This window comes from Diabrotica virgifera, chromosome 7, assembly GCF_917563875.1.
Source record: "Diabrotica virgifera virgifera chromosome 7, PGI_DIABVI_V3a".
Classification (NCBI taxonomy): domain Eukaryota; kingdom Metazoa; phylum Arthropoda; class Insecta; order Coleoptera; family Chrysomelidae; genus Diabrotica; species Diabrotica virgifera.
This window is the reverse complement of record NC_065449.1, coordinates 136,416,285-136,436,674: the sequence shown is the minus strand read 5'-3', so window position 1 is coordinate 136,436,674 and position 20,390 is coordinate 136,416,285. Positions and strand designations below refer to the sequence as shown.

The 20,390-nt window shown below is 32.9% G+C and overlaps 1 protein-coding gene across 1 annotated transcript; it reads left to right on the top strand.

Annotated features, from left to right (window-relative positions):
- Positions 1-14,679: 14,679 nt before the first annotated feature.
- On the top strand, positions 14,680-19,938 carry LOC126888620 (uncharacterized). Its single transcript, XM_050656976.1, has 3 exons — positions 14,680-14,946; positions 17,565-18,864; positions 18,980-19,938. Exons 1-3 carry the CDS (start codon positions 14,680-14,682, stop codon positions 19,936-19,938), a joined length of 2,526 nt encoding a protein of 841 aa, XP_050512933.1.
- Positions 19,939-20,390: the final 452 nt, after the last annotated feature.

The window sequence follows — 20,390 nt, the reverse complement described above, 5'->3', positions numbered from 1 at the left end:
GTATTAATTTTAAATAACTAGTTAAATACTGCCAAGTTGACAAATTAATAACAACCTAAGTAATGCTATGGTTACCACAATTACGTTATGACTATTACTGGTAAATATATTTATTTGAAAACTAATTAATTCAAAATTCAGTAAAATTTTTTTGCATATAAAGAATAATTTAGTCGGACATTAAACGTTGAAGGCTTATTATAGATTATAACGCTTTCGGTCAACGTATATCCCTCGGGCCAAAGGCCCTCGGTATATACACCATTGACCTCAAGCGTTATTATCCTTGGTATACTACCCTTGGTACCTTAATAACTATAATTAAAATTTACCGTCGCTATAATAAACATAATAATTATGACACATAAGCATATCTATGATTTTTGTATAAAAAGGCAATATAACTATCTAATTTACTTTACAGAATTGAAATTGGACTATTTAAGCGGTCTCAGGAATATTTTAAAACGATAAACAATTTTTTGGATTATAAAAAAAAAAATAAAATATCTCGGCAACTGTTAAATTACTTTAAATTAAATTATAAAAACCGTAGCGAAAAGAACGCGGCAGGAGGCTTTAAAAAAAATAATAATTGCGATGATTTGTTAGAATAGAACAGAATAGAAATATGCTTTTTTGTCACTGAAAATTATACAAATTTTATGGACAAAGCTTAATATAAAGTCAGAAAAAATAAGTAAATAATAACAATAACAATAACAAATACAATTTTCTGAAATTTGATAAATCGTCAATATAAAAAAATACAAAAATACAAAATATAAATTAATAAAGTAAAGAAAAGAAAAAAAAAACAAAGTCGATATATTGCAACAATTAATAGAAATTGCAAAGTAAACAAACAACAAACTAAACTATAGACATATATCTATAGGAACTAATAAGTTTATAAGCTGCTGCATGTGACACCCAAATATAGATAAATTTGGTTACTTGTACATTACTGTAATTTCTTAGTTAGTCATTAAGAAACTCTTCTGCTGAATAATATGGTCTTTTAGATAGATGAGCTTTTGTCATTTTACGGAACTTGGGGAAAGCTGTTGCAGATTTGAGTTGTAAAGGAAGATGATTGCATAGTTTTTTTGCGGAATATAATATAGATTTCTTTACTAACTCAGAGGACGGGATCGATAAATAGACATTTAAAGTTGAATTTCTGGTGGATTAGTCATGATGAGGCCTTGCTGGAAAGACATGCATGTGTTTACGAATTAAGCAAACAGTTTCTAAAATATATAAAGATGGAAGGGATCAAATTTCGGGATCTTTGAAGTAACTTCTGCAATGTGTTGTTCTCCTGAGGCCAAACAGATACCTTATTGCTCTTTTTTGTAATTTAAAAATAACATCTAATTGGGTAGCTGTACTAGAACCCCATAAAGGAAGACCATATCGAAGATGAGACTCGAACAAGGAAAAATATGTTAGTGTAGAAGATGCTAAATTGAGTTCTTTCGAAACAGATCTTATAGCATAGCAGGCTGAGGCGAGTTTCTTACTTAATAAATCGATATGAAGGGACCATTTGAGGTTGCTGTCTAAAAAATACCAAGAAATTTTACAGAATTAACGGTAGAGATCTGGCTGTTATTAACAAGCAGGGGTTGAAGAGCACTTTTATAGGATAATGCTACTGTCTTGTCCACGTTGAAAGAGAGTAAATTAGAGTCAGACCAGGTTTTTATCGTAAGCAAATCAGAAGTTATAGTTGAATGAAGAGATGCCATAGTTGAGTTGCTCCAAGTGATATTTTTTTTTGGACTGAGGTGGAACGCTCTTAGCAGACTAGGGAAGGAGTCCCTAGTACTGTTGGACTCGGACAGGAGAGGAGAACACGCTAGGGCGCACCAACCACAGTATGGCCCATGCGTCCTGCGTGCCCCCCATGACCAGCCGCCTACCAAGTAAAACCACCCCCTCTTCCGACCCGGAATATCCCTGGACGTGCTCCTTAGGGAGCGATGCATGGGGATATCCCGAGCTGTCTGAAAGAAAGTAACCAGAAGCATTGGGTCATTTACGGGTCTATTTTCCAGCCTAAAAACGGTAGGACTAGATAGAGAAAAATTCTGATTCCTACACGGAGGAAGGTGGGCCAAACCCAGCCTGAAAACGGCAGAGCTTGGGTAGCTGTTCTGTAGTGTGGCGAATAAAATGAGTCCTAAAAGAATTAGGGTCATATTTCTCTGACGCGGATTACGGTGTGGACTTTTTCGGTGTGCCAATATAATTTTTACACATACAGAGGAGCTTAATACGTTGAGTTTGTGGTTGTGCCCAAAGGAATTTATACACTTACCAACTCATTTTATAGGATTGCTACGCTTAAGTTTTTTTTATTTTTTTATTTTGTGTTTTATTTTTTATATATATATTTTTTTGTTTTATAGCTATTGTGGAGATCACCCATTCTGCTCCAGTCGTTCTAACTCGGATTTTCTCTTAATGATACCGGTTATAATGTCAATTATAACCTCGAAATCTGCCTTGTTTCCTATCGCGAAATTAATAATATTATTAGGGCCGATGTCGCCAAACCTATTACGAAGCCTGACCTGCTCGTGAGCAAAGACGCTGCACCGGAAAACGCAGTGTTCTGCGTCTTCCCTCACGCGACAGACCCGGCATAGGTCATCGTTCGACTTCCCGATCCTCTGGGTGAATGCCCTGAATGGTCCATGACCGGCCAAAAATGCGTAAAGTAAAAATTTACTCTCTTGAACTTGCAGGCGTACCACGACTCTACGTTCGGGATCAGCCTTTTGGTCCACTGGGCTTTGGTAGATTCCGCCTCCCATTCCAGCTGCCAGTCCGCCAGGAGTTGTTGTCGTGCTGCCGATCTTACCTCGGGTAAGTGGCCGTGGCGGTACTCATATAGGAACTGGCGTTCTTTAGCTAGCAGATGGATGGGAGGGGCGCCCGCGATCACCTGTAGAGCCACGGTTGATGCAGTCCTGTATGAGCTTACTACATTCAACAGAGGCTTCCTCTGTGTCTTGTTTATCATATCTCTATATTTCTTGTGACGTAGAACCTCAACCCAGACCGAGACCACGTAGAGAAGGGTGGACTGTACGATAAGTAGGTAAAGTCTTCTCCGGGCACTACTTGGCCCTCCGATATTTGGTGTTATTTTTCGGAGAGTTGCAGTTTGTGCCTCGGCCTCGGAATATAATATAGCTTTCTTTACTAACTCAGAGGACGGGATCGATAAATAGACATTTAAAGTTGAATTTCTGGTGGATTAGTCATGATGAGGCCTTGCTGGAAAGACATACATGTGTTTACGAATTAAGCAAACAGTTTCTAAAATATATAAAGATGGAAGAGATCAAATTCCGTGATCTTTGAAGTAACTTCTGCAATTTGTTGTTCTTTTGAGGCCAAACAGATACCTTATTGCTCTTTTTTGTAATTTAAAATAACATCTAATTGGGCAGCTGTACTAGAACCGCAAAAAGGAAGACCATATCGAAGATGAGACTCGAACAAGGAAAAATATGTTAGTTTAGAAGATGCTAAATTGAGTTCTTTCGAAACAGATCTTATAGCATAGCAGGCTGAGGCGAGTTTCTTACTTAACAAATCGATATTAAGGGACCATTTGAGGTTGCTGTCTAAAAAAATGCCAAGAAATTTTACAGAATCAACGGTAGAGATCTGGCTGTTATTAAGAAGCAGGGGTTGAAGAGCATTTTCATAGGATAATGCTACTGTCTTATCCACGTTAAAAGAGGAGAGTAAATTAGAGTCAGACCAGGTTCTTAAAGTAAGCAAATCAGAAGTTATAGTTGCATAAAGAGATGCCATAGTTAAGTTGCTCCAAGTGATGCTGGTATCATCAGCAAAAAGAAAAATGTTTCCATCGATTTTTAAATTAGTGATATCATTTATAAAGATAAGAAACAGTAGAGGCCCCAATACTGAACCTTGTAGTACTCCACATACAATGTTTTTTAGACTAGAGTCAGTATCATTTGCTCTAACTAGTTGTTTCCTATTATTCAAGTAAGATTGAAACCAATCCGAAGAAATACCTCGAATCCCATAGAAATTTTGCTTTTTAATCAAAATGTCGTGATTTACACCATCAAAAGCTTTGGCATAGTCACAGAAAACAGTGGCAGTATAAAGATTATTGTTTAGTGCTTGGTAAACCTCATAAAGCACAGAAAACATGGCATCAGTGGTACATTTATTAGTTAAAAAGCCGAACTGATTATGGGATAAGATGTTGTTATCAATGAGAAAGGATATAAGTCGGGTTTTTATGAGTCTCTCAATAATTTTGGAGAGTACCGGTAGTAAGGCAATAGGTCTATAGTTGCAAGTATTAGATTTTTCACCACCCTTATGAAGAGGAATAATAATGGCTATCTTTAGACACTCTGGGAATTTGCCTCTTTCAAAGGAATCATTAATTAGTGAGACGAGGATTTCCAACACATTTTCTGTGAGATTTGAGAAGATTTTTATGGATAGTCCATCAGTACTACAGGATGATTTGCTTTTGATACTATTGATCGTTTGGATCAGTTCAGATTTATCGATTGGTCTTATAAAGGATAAATTCGAGAACACTCCTGAATTAGGGAGATAGGAAATGGGATCTTTTTGCGGCAAAATAGTAGAAGTTATATTTTTACTCACATTAACGAAGTAATACTTCGGAAGTATTCGTTTAGATTTTCAGGGTCTGGAAGGGTAAATGTTTGAACTGCATGAGTTCTATTTCGAAGATCGTTTATTATGGACCAAGTTTCTTTTGCAACACTTTTAGAGCTTCCCAGACGATTTTGATAGTAAGCTTTTTTAGCTGATTTGATGAGTTTTAGATAGGTTACCCTGTACTTGGTGATATATTGAGTGATAGAGACGTTGGTAACAAACTTCTTGATATACAATAGTGAGCGCATATTTTTGGCTGATATGCGGATACCTTTGGTAGCCCAGGGTTTGTGATGTTTTTGCTTAATTAAAATTAAAGGAAATGCCTTATTTAAGATAGAGACAAGCTTTTCTAAAAAATCGTTGAAATTATAGTCCACGTCCGCAGAAGGAAAATGCCAATCAGAAGTTAATCATAAATTTTGAAATTTATGAAAATACCGAGCGGAAAAAATTCTACCTAAACGTCGAGTTTTCGAAGAGGGTTTGCTGAAGATGTTAAACTTCGTAAATACTGCTTCATGATCTGATAATCCCGCATTAATAATTGTAGAGCAGATATCAAGGGATGAGAAATCTGAGACAATATAGTCAATTATGGTAGATGAAGTTTTTGTAATCCTTGTAGGATAATTAACGTGCATTGAGAGACCATACGATTCAAATATGTTGACCAAGGACGTTTGGGTAGGACAAGCAGCATCATAATTAATGTTGAAGTCCCCGCATAAAATTTTTCTGCTTTTGTGAGGCAAGTCCTCACAAAGCAACTGTTCCTGAGATACAACCGGTCAAATTTGCCAAATGACCGGCATGTACGGCAAAGATATAAACAATAGGATGGTAATTTCTGAACTTTTTAATTCGGTTCTCCTTCTCCACACAAATTTTCTGATCTTTAAAAGACTCATAACATATATTATTATAATAAAAACTATCGATAGTACGTGTGAAAATTGCCAAAAATAGCAAAATTCCAAACAAAAATTAGGTTGGAGAAAATGGAATCTCAAAGTTCAAAATCGGTATACGTTAAAAAAATGCATTTTCTCGGCTTCCCATGGAGTACAAACTTGCTTTTGTTTTGTTATAATAAATTAATTTATTTATTATAACACAATATTTTAATTTGTTTAAATGAAAATTGTTTAAATAATTATACAGCTTTCAAATGAGAATATTTAGGTTTTTAACTTTAAAAGGTACACTTGTAGTAAGTTTATCTAAAAAAAAGCCTACAACTGGAAAAAATATGTAATTTTCTGTTCTTATAAATAAATTAATCTATTATAACAAAACAAAAGCAAGTTTGACATTTAATAATGCGTTAGTTAGATGACTCTACTCGAGTTACTTGGCAACAAAAAAAAAATGAAGAAAATTGCTCCATGGGAAGCCAATAAAATGCATTTTTTAACGTGTACCGATTTTGAACTTTGAGATTCCATTTTCTCCAACCTAATTTTTGATTGGAATTTTGGTATTTTTGGCATTTTTCACTCGTAATATCGATCGTTTTTATTACTATAATATATGTTATGAGTTATGAGTCTTTAAAGATCTGAAAATTTGTGTGGAGAAAGAGAACCGAAATAAAAAGGGGATGGTTCAGAAATTACCATCCTATTGTTTATATCTTTGCCGTAAATGCCGGTCAAATCTGACCGGTTGTATCACAGGAACAACTCACCGCAATTAAATTTTTTTCTTTTTAAAGAAGCGTCCTGCCGCGTTCTTTCCAATACATTTTTTATAATTTAATTTAAGGGCACCCAAAGTCCCATTTAACGATAATGTTAACATTATGTCACATATCCATATCTCTGTAACCAAGGCACTTAGAGACCTAATTCTTTTCAACGAAAACTTTTCGTTTATAAATTTTCAAAAGTCTGTGTGTTATTGCGTTGCCGCTCCTGCAATACTTAGAGCAAGTGTATCGATGGATTCTTATGTAGTTTTGCCTTCAGAATCCAAATCTGAAAACGGCATTTCGATATATCTAACCGTCTTCGAGATAATCGACCTCAAACTCTAAAATGTGACGTCACAATCCGGTTATTTGCTACCGACGCACTAAACGTCAGCTCAAATGGTTGATTAGGAAGTAGGCTACTTTTTTAAATCTCGATTTGTTAAACATAACATAGGTTATTTACATTTGAGTTTGACACTTCGTGAATGTCAAACTAAATTTTAAATTAAGTATTAATAAAACATCAATGACATTTGATAGTGAATTTAATTCTTATATAAAATAAATAAGATGTTCAAAAATACAATTTGAGTATAATATTTTAAAAGCAATAATTTATTAACAGCTCTAAAAAGGTTTATACCAGTATACGCCCTCCCCTTTATGATAAATAGACTGTTCCATTTGCTATGAAATTAAACTATAGCCGGTTCGCTAAACTAGACACAACTGGCTAGTGATTTTAGTAGGTAATTTTTTTGTTTTTTGGGAATTTTGCCAAAATTGGCAAAATTACTAAATATTTAGTAATTATTAACTATTTAGAAATTATTTTTTTTGTCGAATTGGCAAAATTATTGACTAAAATCACTAGCCAATTGTGTCTGAGTTTAGCGAAACGACAGTATATGAAATAATATTGTTTGGTATAAAAAATTATGGTCTGATATGTGCAATTACATCCTTCTAATGAAAAAAAAAATATTTGAAGATTTTTCTAAAATTATGGATACCAACAACATTTTCATTTATAACTCTTTTATTTTTAATTTGACGAAGAAAAGTTATTCTTCATAAAAAGCTCTTCATGTTCTAAGATTTATGATGCAACCATCATATATAAAATTTTATTAATTTTATATGAGGTACCAATATAAAAAATATGAATTTCAATCAAGAGTAAACTACCTTTATAGTTCATAACATTTAAATTAGAATGATATAATTGCACATTAAAACATAGTTATTAATTCCAAACTACTTTTCATAATAGCAATTTTCCATATTATGAATTAAAATACGTAAATATACAAAGTTTTCGTTATGATAATGCTCGCATTTTCAACTTGTTTACTTTGCACTACATGTATTTTTTAGTGCCGCGTAGATTTTTCTAAAGTTGGAGTGAAAGAAACATTTATTTTAAAAAATTTTAAAATACCCCTACAAAAAAAAACTCAAAAAAGTTTAGATTTTATTTTTTATTTTACTTGTTTTTGTACATTTTTCAATAAAACTTTACGCGGCACTTGATATTGTCTATCTGTCTATCTACAACTACTGTAAAAATTTGGACCTTCTATCATCTAAGGATCCAGAGATATTTGACATTAAAATTTAAAAACTTAGTATTCGGGAAATCGCAAAAACATAAAACACTATTAGGTTATACAGCTACCGGTACACGGTAAGTTGAGTGCAGACGTTCAGAAAACAAATAATATTGTAACCATGGATATTTTATACTATAATGTGTTTGTTATATATCGTTGAAAAGAAAAGATTTCAGAGAATAATTTTTAATCATAACCCAAAAAAGTTAAAAAATTCAATTTTCGGACTTTTTGTGCCCTTAATTTAATAGTTGCCAAGATATTCTATTTGTTTACAATTCAAAAAATAGTTTATAATTTTAAAATATTCATGAGACCGCTTAAATAGTGCAATTTCAATTCCGTAAAGTACATTAGATAGGTATAGTGCCTTTTTATACAAAAATCATAGTTATTCTTATGTATCATAATCACTATGGTTATTATAGCGACCGTAAATTTTTAATTAACAATTTAATTGTTGCTAAATTTTTCATTCAATTTCTATCGGCACCAAAAGGCTTTTATGTCACCAAGTTATTGATTTATTAATAAATAATTACTTACCTAAAATTTTAGTTGAAACTTAAAGATTTTGTTGGAAAACTCGCATTTTTCGAGGAAAATTTTTCGTCGAAGTAAATCGGAAAAAACATTTATCTATGCAGAATTTAATTACGGTAAATTTTTATTTGGGTGCTTTTGGTGTAAAGTTAAAATCTTTGGAGTTATAGAGCAATAATTGAAAAAAAACACGATTTGGGGACGCCATTTTGTTCATAAAAAAGTAGCACACTATCTGCGGACTTTGCATACCTAAATTATTAATATATAAGTAAAATATGGTTTTGCTTGCTTTCAATTCAGAGGGATGCACAATCGCTGGACAGCTGTTTCTGCCATTGCAGGCTTCCTCAACAACGCTAGCGTGCACACCTCTGAATCGAAAACCAGCTAGCCCATCTGTTTAAGGGACATTTCATAGATAATTGAAATCCCCATTGGGATGCAAACCAGCGACATCTCTTAAACAAACTGAAAAGTCTCAAATGCAGAAATTACCATTATAATAAAAATTAAAATGGCCAATAGTTATTTAAATCTGAAACTTTCCTTGTGGATAGTTCTTTCTGGTACATCCTTAATCTGCAACTTTTGCAATTTATAAGACAGCAGACGACGAATATAAAAAACAAAAATGACTTTACTATACGCAGTCACATTCCGTTTTCATTCGTCTAGGAAAAGGGCAGAAAGAAACTTCCTGGTACTCAAATCTGAGTAAAGATAGAAAAGTTAAAGGTGGTTTTGCTTGCTTTCGATTCAGAGGGATGCACAATCGCTGGACAGCTGTTTCTGCCATTGCAGGATTCCTCAACAACTCTAGCGTGCACACCTCTGAATCGAAATATAAATAACTATTTACCATTTTAATTTTTATTATAATGGTGAATTCTGCATCTGAGACTTTTCAGTTTGTTTAAGAGACGTCGCTGGATTGCGTCCCAATGGGGATTTCAATAATCTTTGAAATTTTCCTTAAATATATGGGCTAGCTGGTTTTCGATTCAGAGGTGTGCACGCTAGCGTTGTTGAGGAAGCCTGCAATGGCAAAAAGAGCTGTCCAGCGATTGTTCATCCCTCTGAATCGAAAGCAAGCAAAACCATCTTCTGATTTTCTATTTTTACTCAGAATTGAGTACTAGGAAGTTTCTTTCTGTCCTTTTCCTAGACGAATGAAAACGGAATGTGACTGCATATAGTAGAGTCCTTTTTGTTTTCTATATTCGTCGTCTGCTGTCTTATAAATTGTAAAAGTCGCAGATTAAGGATGTACTAGAAAGAAGTTTCAACAAGAAAAGTTTCAGATTTAAATAACTATTTACCATTTTAATTTTTATTATAATGGTGAATTCTGCATCTTAGAGTTTTCAGTTTGTATTAATATATTATAGAATCATAAGATTCCATTCCAGCAATAAAGTTGCTGGTAAATAACTTTTCCTTGTAGTTTGCTAATTACCCAGGAGTAAATAATTTTTAGCCATTAATCAGTTCGGTCCCGATCGACCTTATATCATATCTTAGACTATTAGAAAACCCTGTCATCTAAGGGCGAAAACTAACACAGCCAAAGAGGTAAGGCTACCTGAGGAAATAGAAAGCCAAAACGTTATAAAATAAACGATGTTGAATGGGCGAGTGCAAATATAAATATATTATGTAGATAAGGAAAATTATTGGCAAAAACTCGCAAAATGAATGTGAATACAAAAAATTGTATTATACATAAAATATATAAAAAGATGCAATGCAATCGTATATCTATATGTATTTCTGCCTACTTGGGCATCATCAGTAGGGTGTAGCTAAGTACAAAAGGAGCATGGTAAGTTGGAAAAGGATCATTACAGGAGCAATGTTACCATTTTGGCTTATAATGTTAGAACACCTTGTTATCTGAGGGCAACAACTAACACAAGCGAGTGCAAATATAAATTTATGTAGATAAGGAAAATTATTGGCAAAACTCGCAAAGTGAATGTGAATACAAAATATTGTATTACACATAAAATATGTATATAAAAAGATGGAATGCAATCGTATATGTATATGTATTTCCGCCTACTTGGGCATCATCAGTACGGTGTAGCTAAGTTACAAAAGGAGCATGGTTACTTGGAAAAGGATCACTACAAGAGCAATGTTACCATTTTGGGTCATAATGTTAGAACACCTTGTCATCTAAGGGAGACAACTAACACACATTATAAAATATATAAAAATATGTTGTTCTGAAGCTATTTTCTTGTGACATTTTTGTAATCAACTATTCTAAATGGGAAATAAGCCACAATTTAACCAAAAAATAATGTTATTAACGATTAGACTCCACATCGGATGCCGTTGTCAAAATACAAAATACCTATTAATAAATTAAACAAACATGTTGTTGCTTAGTAAAAAAACTATTCTAATAATTTAATTTAATATGACTCATTTATATCGGCAATTCAGACATATGTTATACATTTTAAAGTAGAAGACATTAAAATGATATTGCCAATATTTATGAGTTGCGTTCCTGGGACGACTTAACAGAAAGATCTTTCATTCATGGGCTTTTGGAAATATAATATATACCAAATGGGCTTTTATGTCACCAAGTTATTTAATTATTGATAAATAATTACTTACCTAAAATTTTAGTTGAAAATTAAAGATTTTGTTGGAAAAGCCCGCATTTTCTGAGGAAAATTTTCATCGAAGTAAATTGGGAAAAACATGTCTCTATGCAGAATTTAATTACGGTGAATTTTTATTTGAGTCTTTTTGGTGTAAAGTTAAAGTCTTTGGAGTTATAGAACAATAATTGAAAAAACACGATTTGGGGTGCCATTTTGTTTATAAAAAAAGTAGCACACTATCTGCTAGACAAGGCGAATAGGGCGGGTTCGTTCAGGGCCGCGTTTAGGTCAATTGACGCCCTAGGCAATTCTCTAGTAGCCGCCCTTCAAACATGTACTTTTATTATTATTTAATTTAATTACAACTTTTGCGAAAAAAAAATGCAGAAATTTTTATTTAAATAAGAATACACTAAAAAGAGATTTAAACTAGGATGTTTTAGATACTTATAATAGAAAAAATTGTCATTCCAGTTCGATCATATCAGAGACTTCTTTTCAAAAAAAGAGTTTTCAAAAAAAATTGTTCTTGACAAAATCGACAAATTTTTAACACGTTCTCGCGTCATACTTCATACTTGATGGCAAATTATTTTTAATTCTTGACATTTTCAAAAATGACCTTTCAGCGGACACGTTGGCAACTGGGAAGCACAAATAATATAAATGTGCAAAGCAATGTCAAAATTAGGGAAAATATCTTTCAATCCACTTCGTGCAGTCACTAAAGGTTTTTACCTCCGATTTCGTTGAACCTCCATCGATTTTCATGAAAATTAGTGAGTAGTTAGAGGGTACCGCAAGGAACAATGGTGACATGATGCACATTTGCGCTTTAACCGTGGTGGTGAAAACTACCCGTTTACGTGGGGGTGAAAAAAATATTACCATAAATCGATAGAGAGACAAATTCCAAGCAAAATTTGTTATATAAAGTTATTAATATAAATCAACACTTTCTGAGTTTCTGAGTTACTAAGGATCAAAGATTTTAGTTTTTCGTAAAAAATGCATGTTTTAAAGCTGTTTTTCACGTATAACTCGAAAATTATAATCTTTTACAAAAAAGTTATTATTACCAAAATTGAAAATAATAAAAAGCTGAATAGACACCTCACTTAAAGAACTCAAAGTGAGTTATGGGTAATTGAATGTATATTTTTTCGACGAGTGCTCAAATCTTAGTATTCAAGCTTAATTAACGGGAAAACGATCAATTTTATAAAATGTACCTGCTAAGCACTTGTCAAAGTACTTCGGGGTACCTATCAAATGAGCTCCAGTAGAAGAGTTAAAGCATTACAATTAAGCAAGTTATGATGAAAATAAGAGAACCCTTTAGAACTTTTTAGGAAAAAGTTAAAAATAAAACATAGGTACACCATTTCGACAAAAATCAAAATGTATAGTAATCCTTACAAGAATTTCTTTATATTAGCATAAGTAATGACCGGTTTAGAATGCATATATTTCAACAATTTTAACCAGTTTTTAATGCATATTTTTGAAAAAAAGATGTAATTTAAAAAAATCAGAATTTTTAAATTTATCGTGATTTTCATTTTCTTTTGATAATAACTCCTAAAACACTCAATATTCGTAAAAAGTGATATATGTATAATCAAATTTTAGTGTTTTCTGTATCAAGTAGTTTACCTTTTTACTATTTCTGTAAGGTAAAAAATAACCGAGATAGAATCGTTTTTAAGCTTAAATTTTGCTGCGATAACCATGTAATCGGGGCCATTTAACCTTTTATTTTTTAAAAAAGAGATTAAATTCAACGTGGTTTAATGGCCATTAATTGGCCATTTATTTAAAAGAGTTATGGAGATATTTAAAAAATAACTTTTTGGGAAAAATTTTTAAAAGATAAATTTTGAAAAATATTTGGTGCATAAATTTTAATGCTATCAACTTGTTCGGGGGCTCATTTGATAGATATTTCTAAGCACTTTGACAAATGTTTTATAAGGTTATGTCATAAAATGCATCATTTTCCCGTTATTTAAGCTTGAATACTTAGATTCGGGTACTCACCGAAAAAAATATACATTCAGTTACCTATAACTCACTTTTAGTTAATATTAAAAGGTTTTTCCAGTAAGGAATTTATTTGGTTTTCTAATAGCTTTAATTTTGGTAATAATAACTTTTTTGCAAAATCTTATAGTTTTTGAGTTATTTATGAAAAATCGGTAAAAAACATGAGTAGTCTGTATTTGTATGTGCAAAATGAGCGGAAATGAGCAGGGTCAACGACCTGGCCATCTGGCAGTCTCGACATCCGGTCTAAAAAATAGGGTGGAAGAATATATGATATTATTGTGTGCAAAATGTGGTGGAACATCTGGCAGTGAACATCCGGTCTAAAAATAACTCAACGACCTGGCCATCTGTTATGTCTAGACAACATCCGGTTTAATATTTGTGTGTAAAATAAGGAACATCTGGGAGTGATAGAGGAGTATAGTGTGGGAATTCATTTCGATAACACAAGGTTTTTAATATTTGAAAATAACGACCGGGGACATCTGACAGTCTAGACAACATCCGGTTTGATATCCTTCATGCGAAATGACGATGCTAATGAACTGGGACATCTGGTTCGGTAATAACAAAGAGTTCAAGAAAGGATCTATGATACAGTATAGTGTGGGAATTCATTTCATGGTTTTTCTCATGCAAATTGGCAGCTGTTGTAAAGCGGACATTAAGACATAATTAAAAAATTTAACAGAACCTCCACACACATTGTGAGAAACACAGCTGGTGGTATCTTTTTGCGAAGAGTATAACTATGCAGAAACCGTCGTGTGAAATGAGGACATCTGGTGTGTCTAGACACTATCCGGTCTAAGCGCCAAGGTTTTTAATATATAAAAATAACTTAACGATCTGGACGCGAGAAAATAACAAACACAGTTGGTGGTATTTTTTTGCGAAAAAATATAAGTACGCAGAAACATAAAACAGACTGTGAGAGACATATGGATAGTGTTATTTTGCAAAAAGTCATACAGATGGTAATTCAGTTCCCACAGCTCCTTAAAAAAGGAAGTGCTATTTCCGTGGAGGGGGTAAAAAGCTTACAAGAGAAGCACCAATATGGGCGTGGTGTAGCTATCCCATTGGTGTGCCTCGTGGATAACAAAATGTGCGCGGGGATTTTAAAGATTGATCGGTCTGCAGATACTCTTTCCCATTTCAAAAGCTATAAAACCATATGTAATCCAGCAAGAAGATTAGTTTTATTAAAATTAGCTGATACAAGTTCTGTCAAATATTCCAAAATGAAAGTGAAGTTTGCAGTACCTGAATGTTCGAAATCAAGTGCCAAAATTATTTCGCATTTGAGAAAGTCGCCCAATGGGAAAAAATTTAGTGAAGTGAAGTTAAACTCCAGTGTGGACGGGGAAAATTTAAATAAAGTGAACTTTCAGCGTGGAACTGACCGAAGGAGATTTTAGTTGTCACCGGCCGATGGAGGCCATTTGAGCAATAAGTTATGGCATCGTCATCCACCCCAATGATCGACCCAAAATACGATACTGTATCATCTGACGATGAAGAAGACGAAGAAGAAAAAGAAATAGGTAATGGCTCTGTTCATGGATCAAATCTGATTCAGAGTGACGATTTTAATGAAAGCATGGAAGAACAACAACCTCATGGTGAAAAAGAAGACGACCTAAATATTACCACAAATTATGATAATATTGACAAAACTGTCAAAACTACAGACGATGAATATGACAGTCTAGTAAAAACATTTGTAAGTGACAATACTCGTTATTTAGAAGAAAACCAGATGGGCTGTGCTACTTAAGAAGATTAGTGGTTATGAGAAAAAACGCGATAGGGCTCAAAAAAGTTTGGATAAAGTTAATAAAAACATTGACATTTGTAACCAAATTCTGACGTCTATATTGACCTGTAAACCTGTGGACAATTAGTGTGGATTGCAGTGATAAAAAACGTTTTTTGTTGTTGTATGCTAAATTGTTTGTTTAACTATGTAAATTAATAGCGTTCTGCTTATTGGTTTATTTAGTTAAAGAAACATAATTCTCAAATAAAAATTTTATTTTTATTTTGGAATATTAGACAAAACTTGTATGAACTGATTTTAATAAAATAAATATTTTAAATAATATTTTAGTTTCATTTGTATTTTACAGGTACAATAGGCAGTTTTGCCAATAATTACCTCGTATTATATAAAAAAACTTACCTTATACATATTTATCATCACAATCACAAATCAAATTCATTATTTATGCACTAAACACCTTATTTTTCGTTCGCGAATATATGTGTATTTTATACCGAGTATCTGCTAAAACTAAATTTAAAAATAGACACCACACACTATGCTTCCTTTGTTACGCGGGAGGTCTTCACCGCGAACGGCAGAGATGAGCGAAAACGGATCTTAAAATAGAATATATCATAAGCATACTCTAAAAATTTTTAAGCTAAAATTTATTGATTTAAAAATAATTTTTCACTTTATTTATGAAAATTAAGAAAAAATATTTTAGAACCATCTTTTAGAAATATAGGTGTAGTCAAAACTTGGAAAAAAAATTTTTTATTAATAATTTTTAACAGGGTAGTTAACGCCCATCAACAAAAATTTTGTCAAAACAATATAATGTTGCATATCAATCAATAGGAAAAAAATATCAAATTCGAAAATATATAACTTATTTGTTTAAAATTTAATACAGGGGGGGTTAATTTTTTTCATTTGCACTTAAATAAAATTATTTTACCATTCATTTATGAAAATTAAGAAAAAATATTTTAGAACCATCTTTTAAAAATATAGGTCTAGTTAAAACTTGGAAAAAAAATTTTTTATTAATAATTTTTAACAGGGTAGTTAACCCCCATCAACAAACATTTTGTCAAAACAATATAATGTTGCATATCAATCAATAGGAAAAAAAAATAACAAATTTGAAAATATATAATTTATTTGTTTAAAATTCAATACAGGGGGGGAAATTAAATGGGAAAATGGAAATGGAATAAAAACCTTTTTATTGTTGTAGATTTATATTATTGCAAACAATACAATATTTACATAAGCAGTAAATAAACAAATTATTATTGCAACATGCACAAATATGTGCATTAATATCACTCAAATTCCCTGTTGAATGTGTCGTAATATGTGCGGCAGGAACGTATGAAGGCACTCCGCGAAGAGTCTCGAAAAAACAAGATGGACACAAACTTTCATTGTCTATTATATAATAGTGTTGTGTTATACATACTGCTTGTCTACATTCATATGAGATAAATCGGACATTATTGACATCATCCACTTTTAATATTTTGTTCTCTGGGGAATCCATATCTATCACCTCACAATATTCCAGGTCCGATAAATTTTCAGTAGATACCGAAAAAACAAAACTTTCATTAGTGTCACTATCACTATCATCCGCTTCATGTGGTGGTATGACATCCAATTGATTAATAACTGCTTCATCCATTGCTTCGTTTTCTAACAGCATTTGCCTTTGATTGCAAAAATTATAAATGCATCAGTTTATATATTTTCAAGTAGAATAAAGAGGGGGGTTAGTGCCATCTGCTTTTCACATCTAAAAAATAGCTCAAGCGTCAATTAACTGGGCATCTGTTAGTCTAGACAGTATCCGGTCTAAGCGCCACGGTTTTTAATATCTAAAGATAACTCAACGATCTGGACACCTGCTAGTCTAGACAGTATCCGGTCTAAAAATAGCATTCGATCAACATCGTCTAAAAATGACATGGTGGGGGTAATATTCTCATATCTTTATCCTATTTAAGGCAAATTAGCGGAGCTCCTCATTAGTCTATCGTCAATCATGAATACGTGCAGCAGGTGCAACAAATCGTTTTCGCGCTCGTATAACCTGTCGCGACATATGAATACATGTAAAAACGGAAATGTGAATAGTGATAATGAACATAATGGGGATTATTATATTCCCAAAAAAAGATTAAGACCGCTTGGATTGGAAGTGATAGATGCAACTGTTACAAAATTGACACACGCGTTTAAAAACAGAATCGCATCCTATCGTTTTAGTGGTGGAAATATTTGGTATTTATCTAAAACCTGACAGTAACCTATCAGATATCAAGTCCATGAACACATGCAATAAAATTATAACTATCAGCACTGAACTGGATGAAGTATTTGATGATTTTAAGGAAGAACTGATGACGCAAGCATCAGAATTTCAAGAGAAAGATTCAAATTGGATATTGCAGGAAATAATGTTTTTAGATGTTAACATAAACAAATATAGTAGTATTTCTGCATCAACGTATATTCGTCTCCCAATACTTATAGTAAGAAAACACGCTATTTTAAATATGTAAAACAAGGATAATAAGTGTTTTGCTTGGAGTATTATTGCAGCTATTTTTCCTGCTAGTGGCAACCCAACCAAACCAGAATCATATCCACCATACGATACTTTGTTGAATTTTGAAGGAATTGATTTTCCGGTGAAACTAAAAGACATTAAAAAGTTTGAGACCCTCAATAATATTTCAGTAAATGTTTATGGGTTAGAATCCAATTTCGCAAATAATAAAAGGCAATATGAAATAGTTGGACCATTGCATTTTACAAGTAATCGCCATACCACTCACGTGAACCTTTTGCTTATAACAAATGATAAACAAAGTCATTATTGTCTGATTCTAGACACGTCGAGACTTGTAAGAAGTCAAAAAACAAAAAATTGTCGCAAAGAATATTTATGTGATGGATGTATACAATTCTTTGTTAGCGAAGAAAAGCTAAATAATCACCAAAATAACGACTGTTCTCACATTTACACAGAACTTCCCACAACGAAACCTAAAATCAATAAGTTTGGTGAAATGGTGCCAGAAAATATACTAAAATTTATGAATATCCAAAAAATGTTACCTGTGCTATTTGTGATCTATGCTGATTTTGAAAGTTTGCTAAAGCCCATAGACCATGCTGAACCTTTCAATGGAAATTCATGTTCCGTTAAAATTGCTGAACACCAAGCATATTCGTTTGCATTTTACCTTAAATGCAACTATGATGATTCACTTTCGAAACTAATAAAATATGAAGGACAGGATGCTCCCAAAGTGTTTATACAGAAATTGGATGATTTAGTGCATGAACTATATACCAATCACCTTAAACATGTTAAACCAATGTCACCGTTAACAAAAGAAGAAATTGAAAAACATGTGAGCGCTACCGAGTGTTACTTGTGTGGGAAGCCATTCAATCCTTTCAATCATAAGGTGAAAGATCATCACCATCTGACTTCAAAATATCTTGGTCCTTCACATAACTCCTGTAATATAAATAACAAACTCTCAAATACCATACCCGTGTTCTTTCACAACATGAGTAATAATTATGATTGTAATCTTTTTATTAAAGAGCTTTCAACAACTGGTGAAAAAGTTTCAGTAATTGCACAGAAGAAAGAAAAATATATCACAATTTCTAAAAGAATTCTTGTAGAAGAGTCGAAAAATGGCCTAGATAAATACATAACTCTGAAATTTGTTGATTCATACAGATTTTTGGCCAAATCTTTGGATATTCTGAGCACAACTTTAGACTCGGAGCAGTGTACAGAAATTAGAAAGTATTTCCCAGGTACTAACCACTTTGAACTTGTGAGACGTAAGGGTGTCTTTCCTTATTCATATATGGATGGACTTGACAGACTTAAAAAAACCACTACCGCGTAAAGAAAATTTCTACAATAATCTAACTAACAAACACATTTCTGATGAAGATTATGCAAGAGCAATTGATGTATGGAACACATTTGATTGTAAATCTATGAGTGACTATGCTATGGTGTACTTAGTATCAGATGTCTTATTATTGGCTGATGTGTTTGAAAATTTTAGAAAAATATGTCACAAAGAATACAATTTGGATCCTTGTCACTACATAACTGCTCCTGCATTAAGTTGGGATGCTATGTTAAGATACACTGAAATTGAACTGGAGCTTCTTGTAGATGTGGACATGGTACACTTTTTAAAGAAAGGAGTAAGAGGAGGTGTGGCACAATGTAGCAAACGAGAAGCCGTGGCAAATAATCAATATGTACCCAACTATGATCCACAACAACCCGAGTCTTACATCATGTATCTAGATGCCACCAATTTATATGGTGCAGCCATGTGTCAATATCTTTCATATGGAAATTTTAAATGGGTAACCGATGTTGAAAACTTCAACTGTTTTTCGGTGGAGGATGATGCGGATAAAGGGTATGTGTTGGAAGTGGATTTGGAATATCCAGCTCATTTACATTCTTTACATAATGATTTGCCATTCTGCCCTGAGAGCATGGTACCTCCAGGAAGCAAATGTCCTAAACTTATCCCAAATTTCAACAATAAAACTAAATACATTATCCATTATCGCAATCTTAAACAGTGTCTTAGGTATGGTCTGGTACTAAAAAGGATTCATCGTATACTAGAGTTTTCGCAATCACCATGGTTAAAAAAATATGTTGACCTAAACACATCACTCAGAAACAAGGCCAAAAACGAGTTTGAACGGGATCTTTTTAAGCTTCTGGTTAATGCGATATTCGGTAAGACTCTAGAGAACGTTGAAAAAAGAAGAGATATCCGCCTGTGCACCCGCTGGGAAACAAAAATTCGTTGGGAGCCAAGGCACTTATCTCTAAACCAGAATTCAAGTCTTGTTCCGTGTTTAATGAGAATTTGGTGACAGTCCATTTGGGTAAAACCAAAATAGTTTATGACAAGCCTCTCTATGTTGGATTTACAATTTTAGATTTATCAAAAACAGTGATATATGATTTTTATTATGGATATATCAAAAAGAAATATGGGAAGCCGCAAACTTGTTATACACAGACACAGACTCCCTGATTATGGAGATATACACCCCCAATTTCTATAAGGACATGAAAAGAAATTTAGAACATTTTGTCACCTCCAACTATCCAACTGATAATATTCACGGGATACCGAAAACACCGTCAATACTAGGAAAAATGAAAGAGAATTTGCATCTCTACCCATTAAATGTTTCTATGGTACAGGTGCTAAAGCTTATTGCATAGAAGCAAATAAAATAATGAAAAAAGCAAAAGGCATTTCAAAACACGTAACCAAAACACAGTTGCAAAAGAGCGATTATGTACTATTAGTAAAAAA

What these genes read in the sequence shown, in the direction of transcription:
- LOC126888620 (XM_050656976.1), top strand. Translation starts at nt 14,680, where the DNA reads ATGGCATCGTCATCCACCCCAATGATCGACCCAAAATACGATACTGTA. An exon ending in ACAGTCTAGTAAAAACATTT is followed by an intron (nt 14,947 to 17,564) that starts GTAAGTGACAAT and finishes ATGTAAAACAAG; the next exon opens with GATAATAAGTGTTTTGCTTG. An exon ending in CCACTTTGAACTTGTGAGAC is followed by an intron (nt 18,865 to 18,979) that starts GTAAGGGTGTCT and finishes TTTCTGATGAAG; the next exon opens with ATTATGCAAGAGCAATTGAT.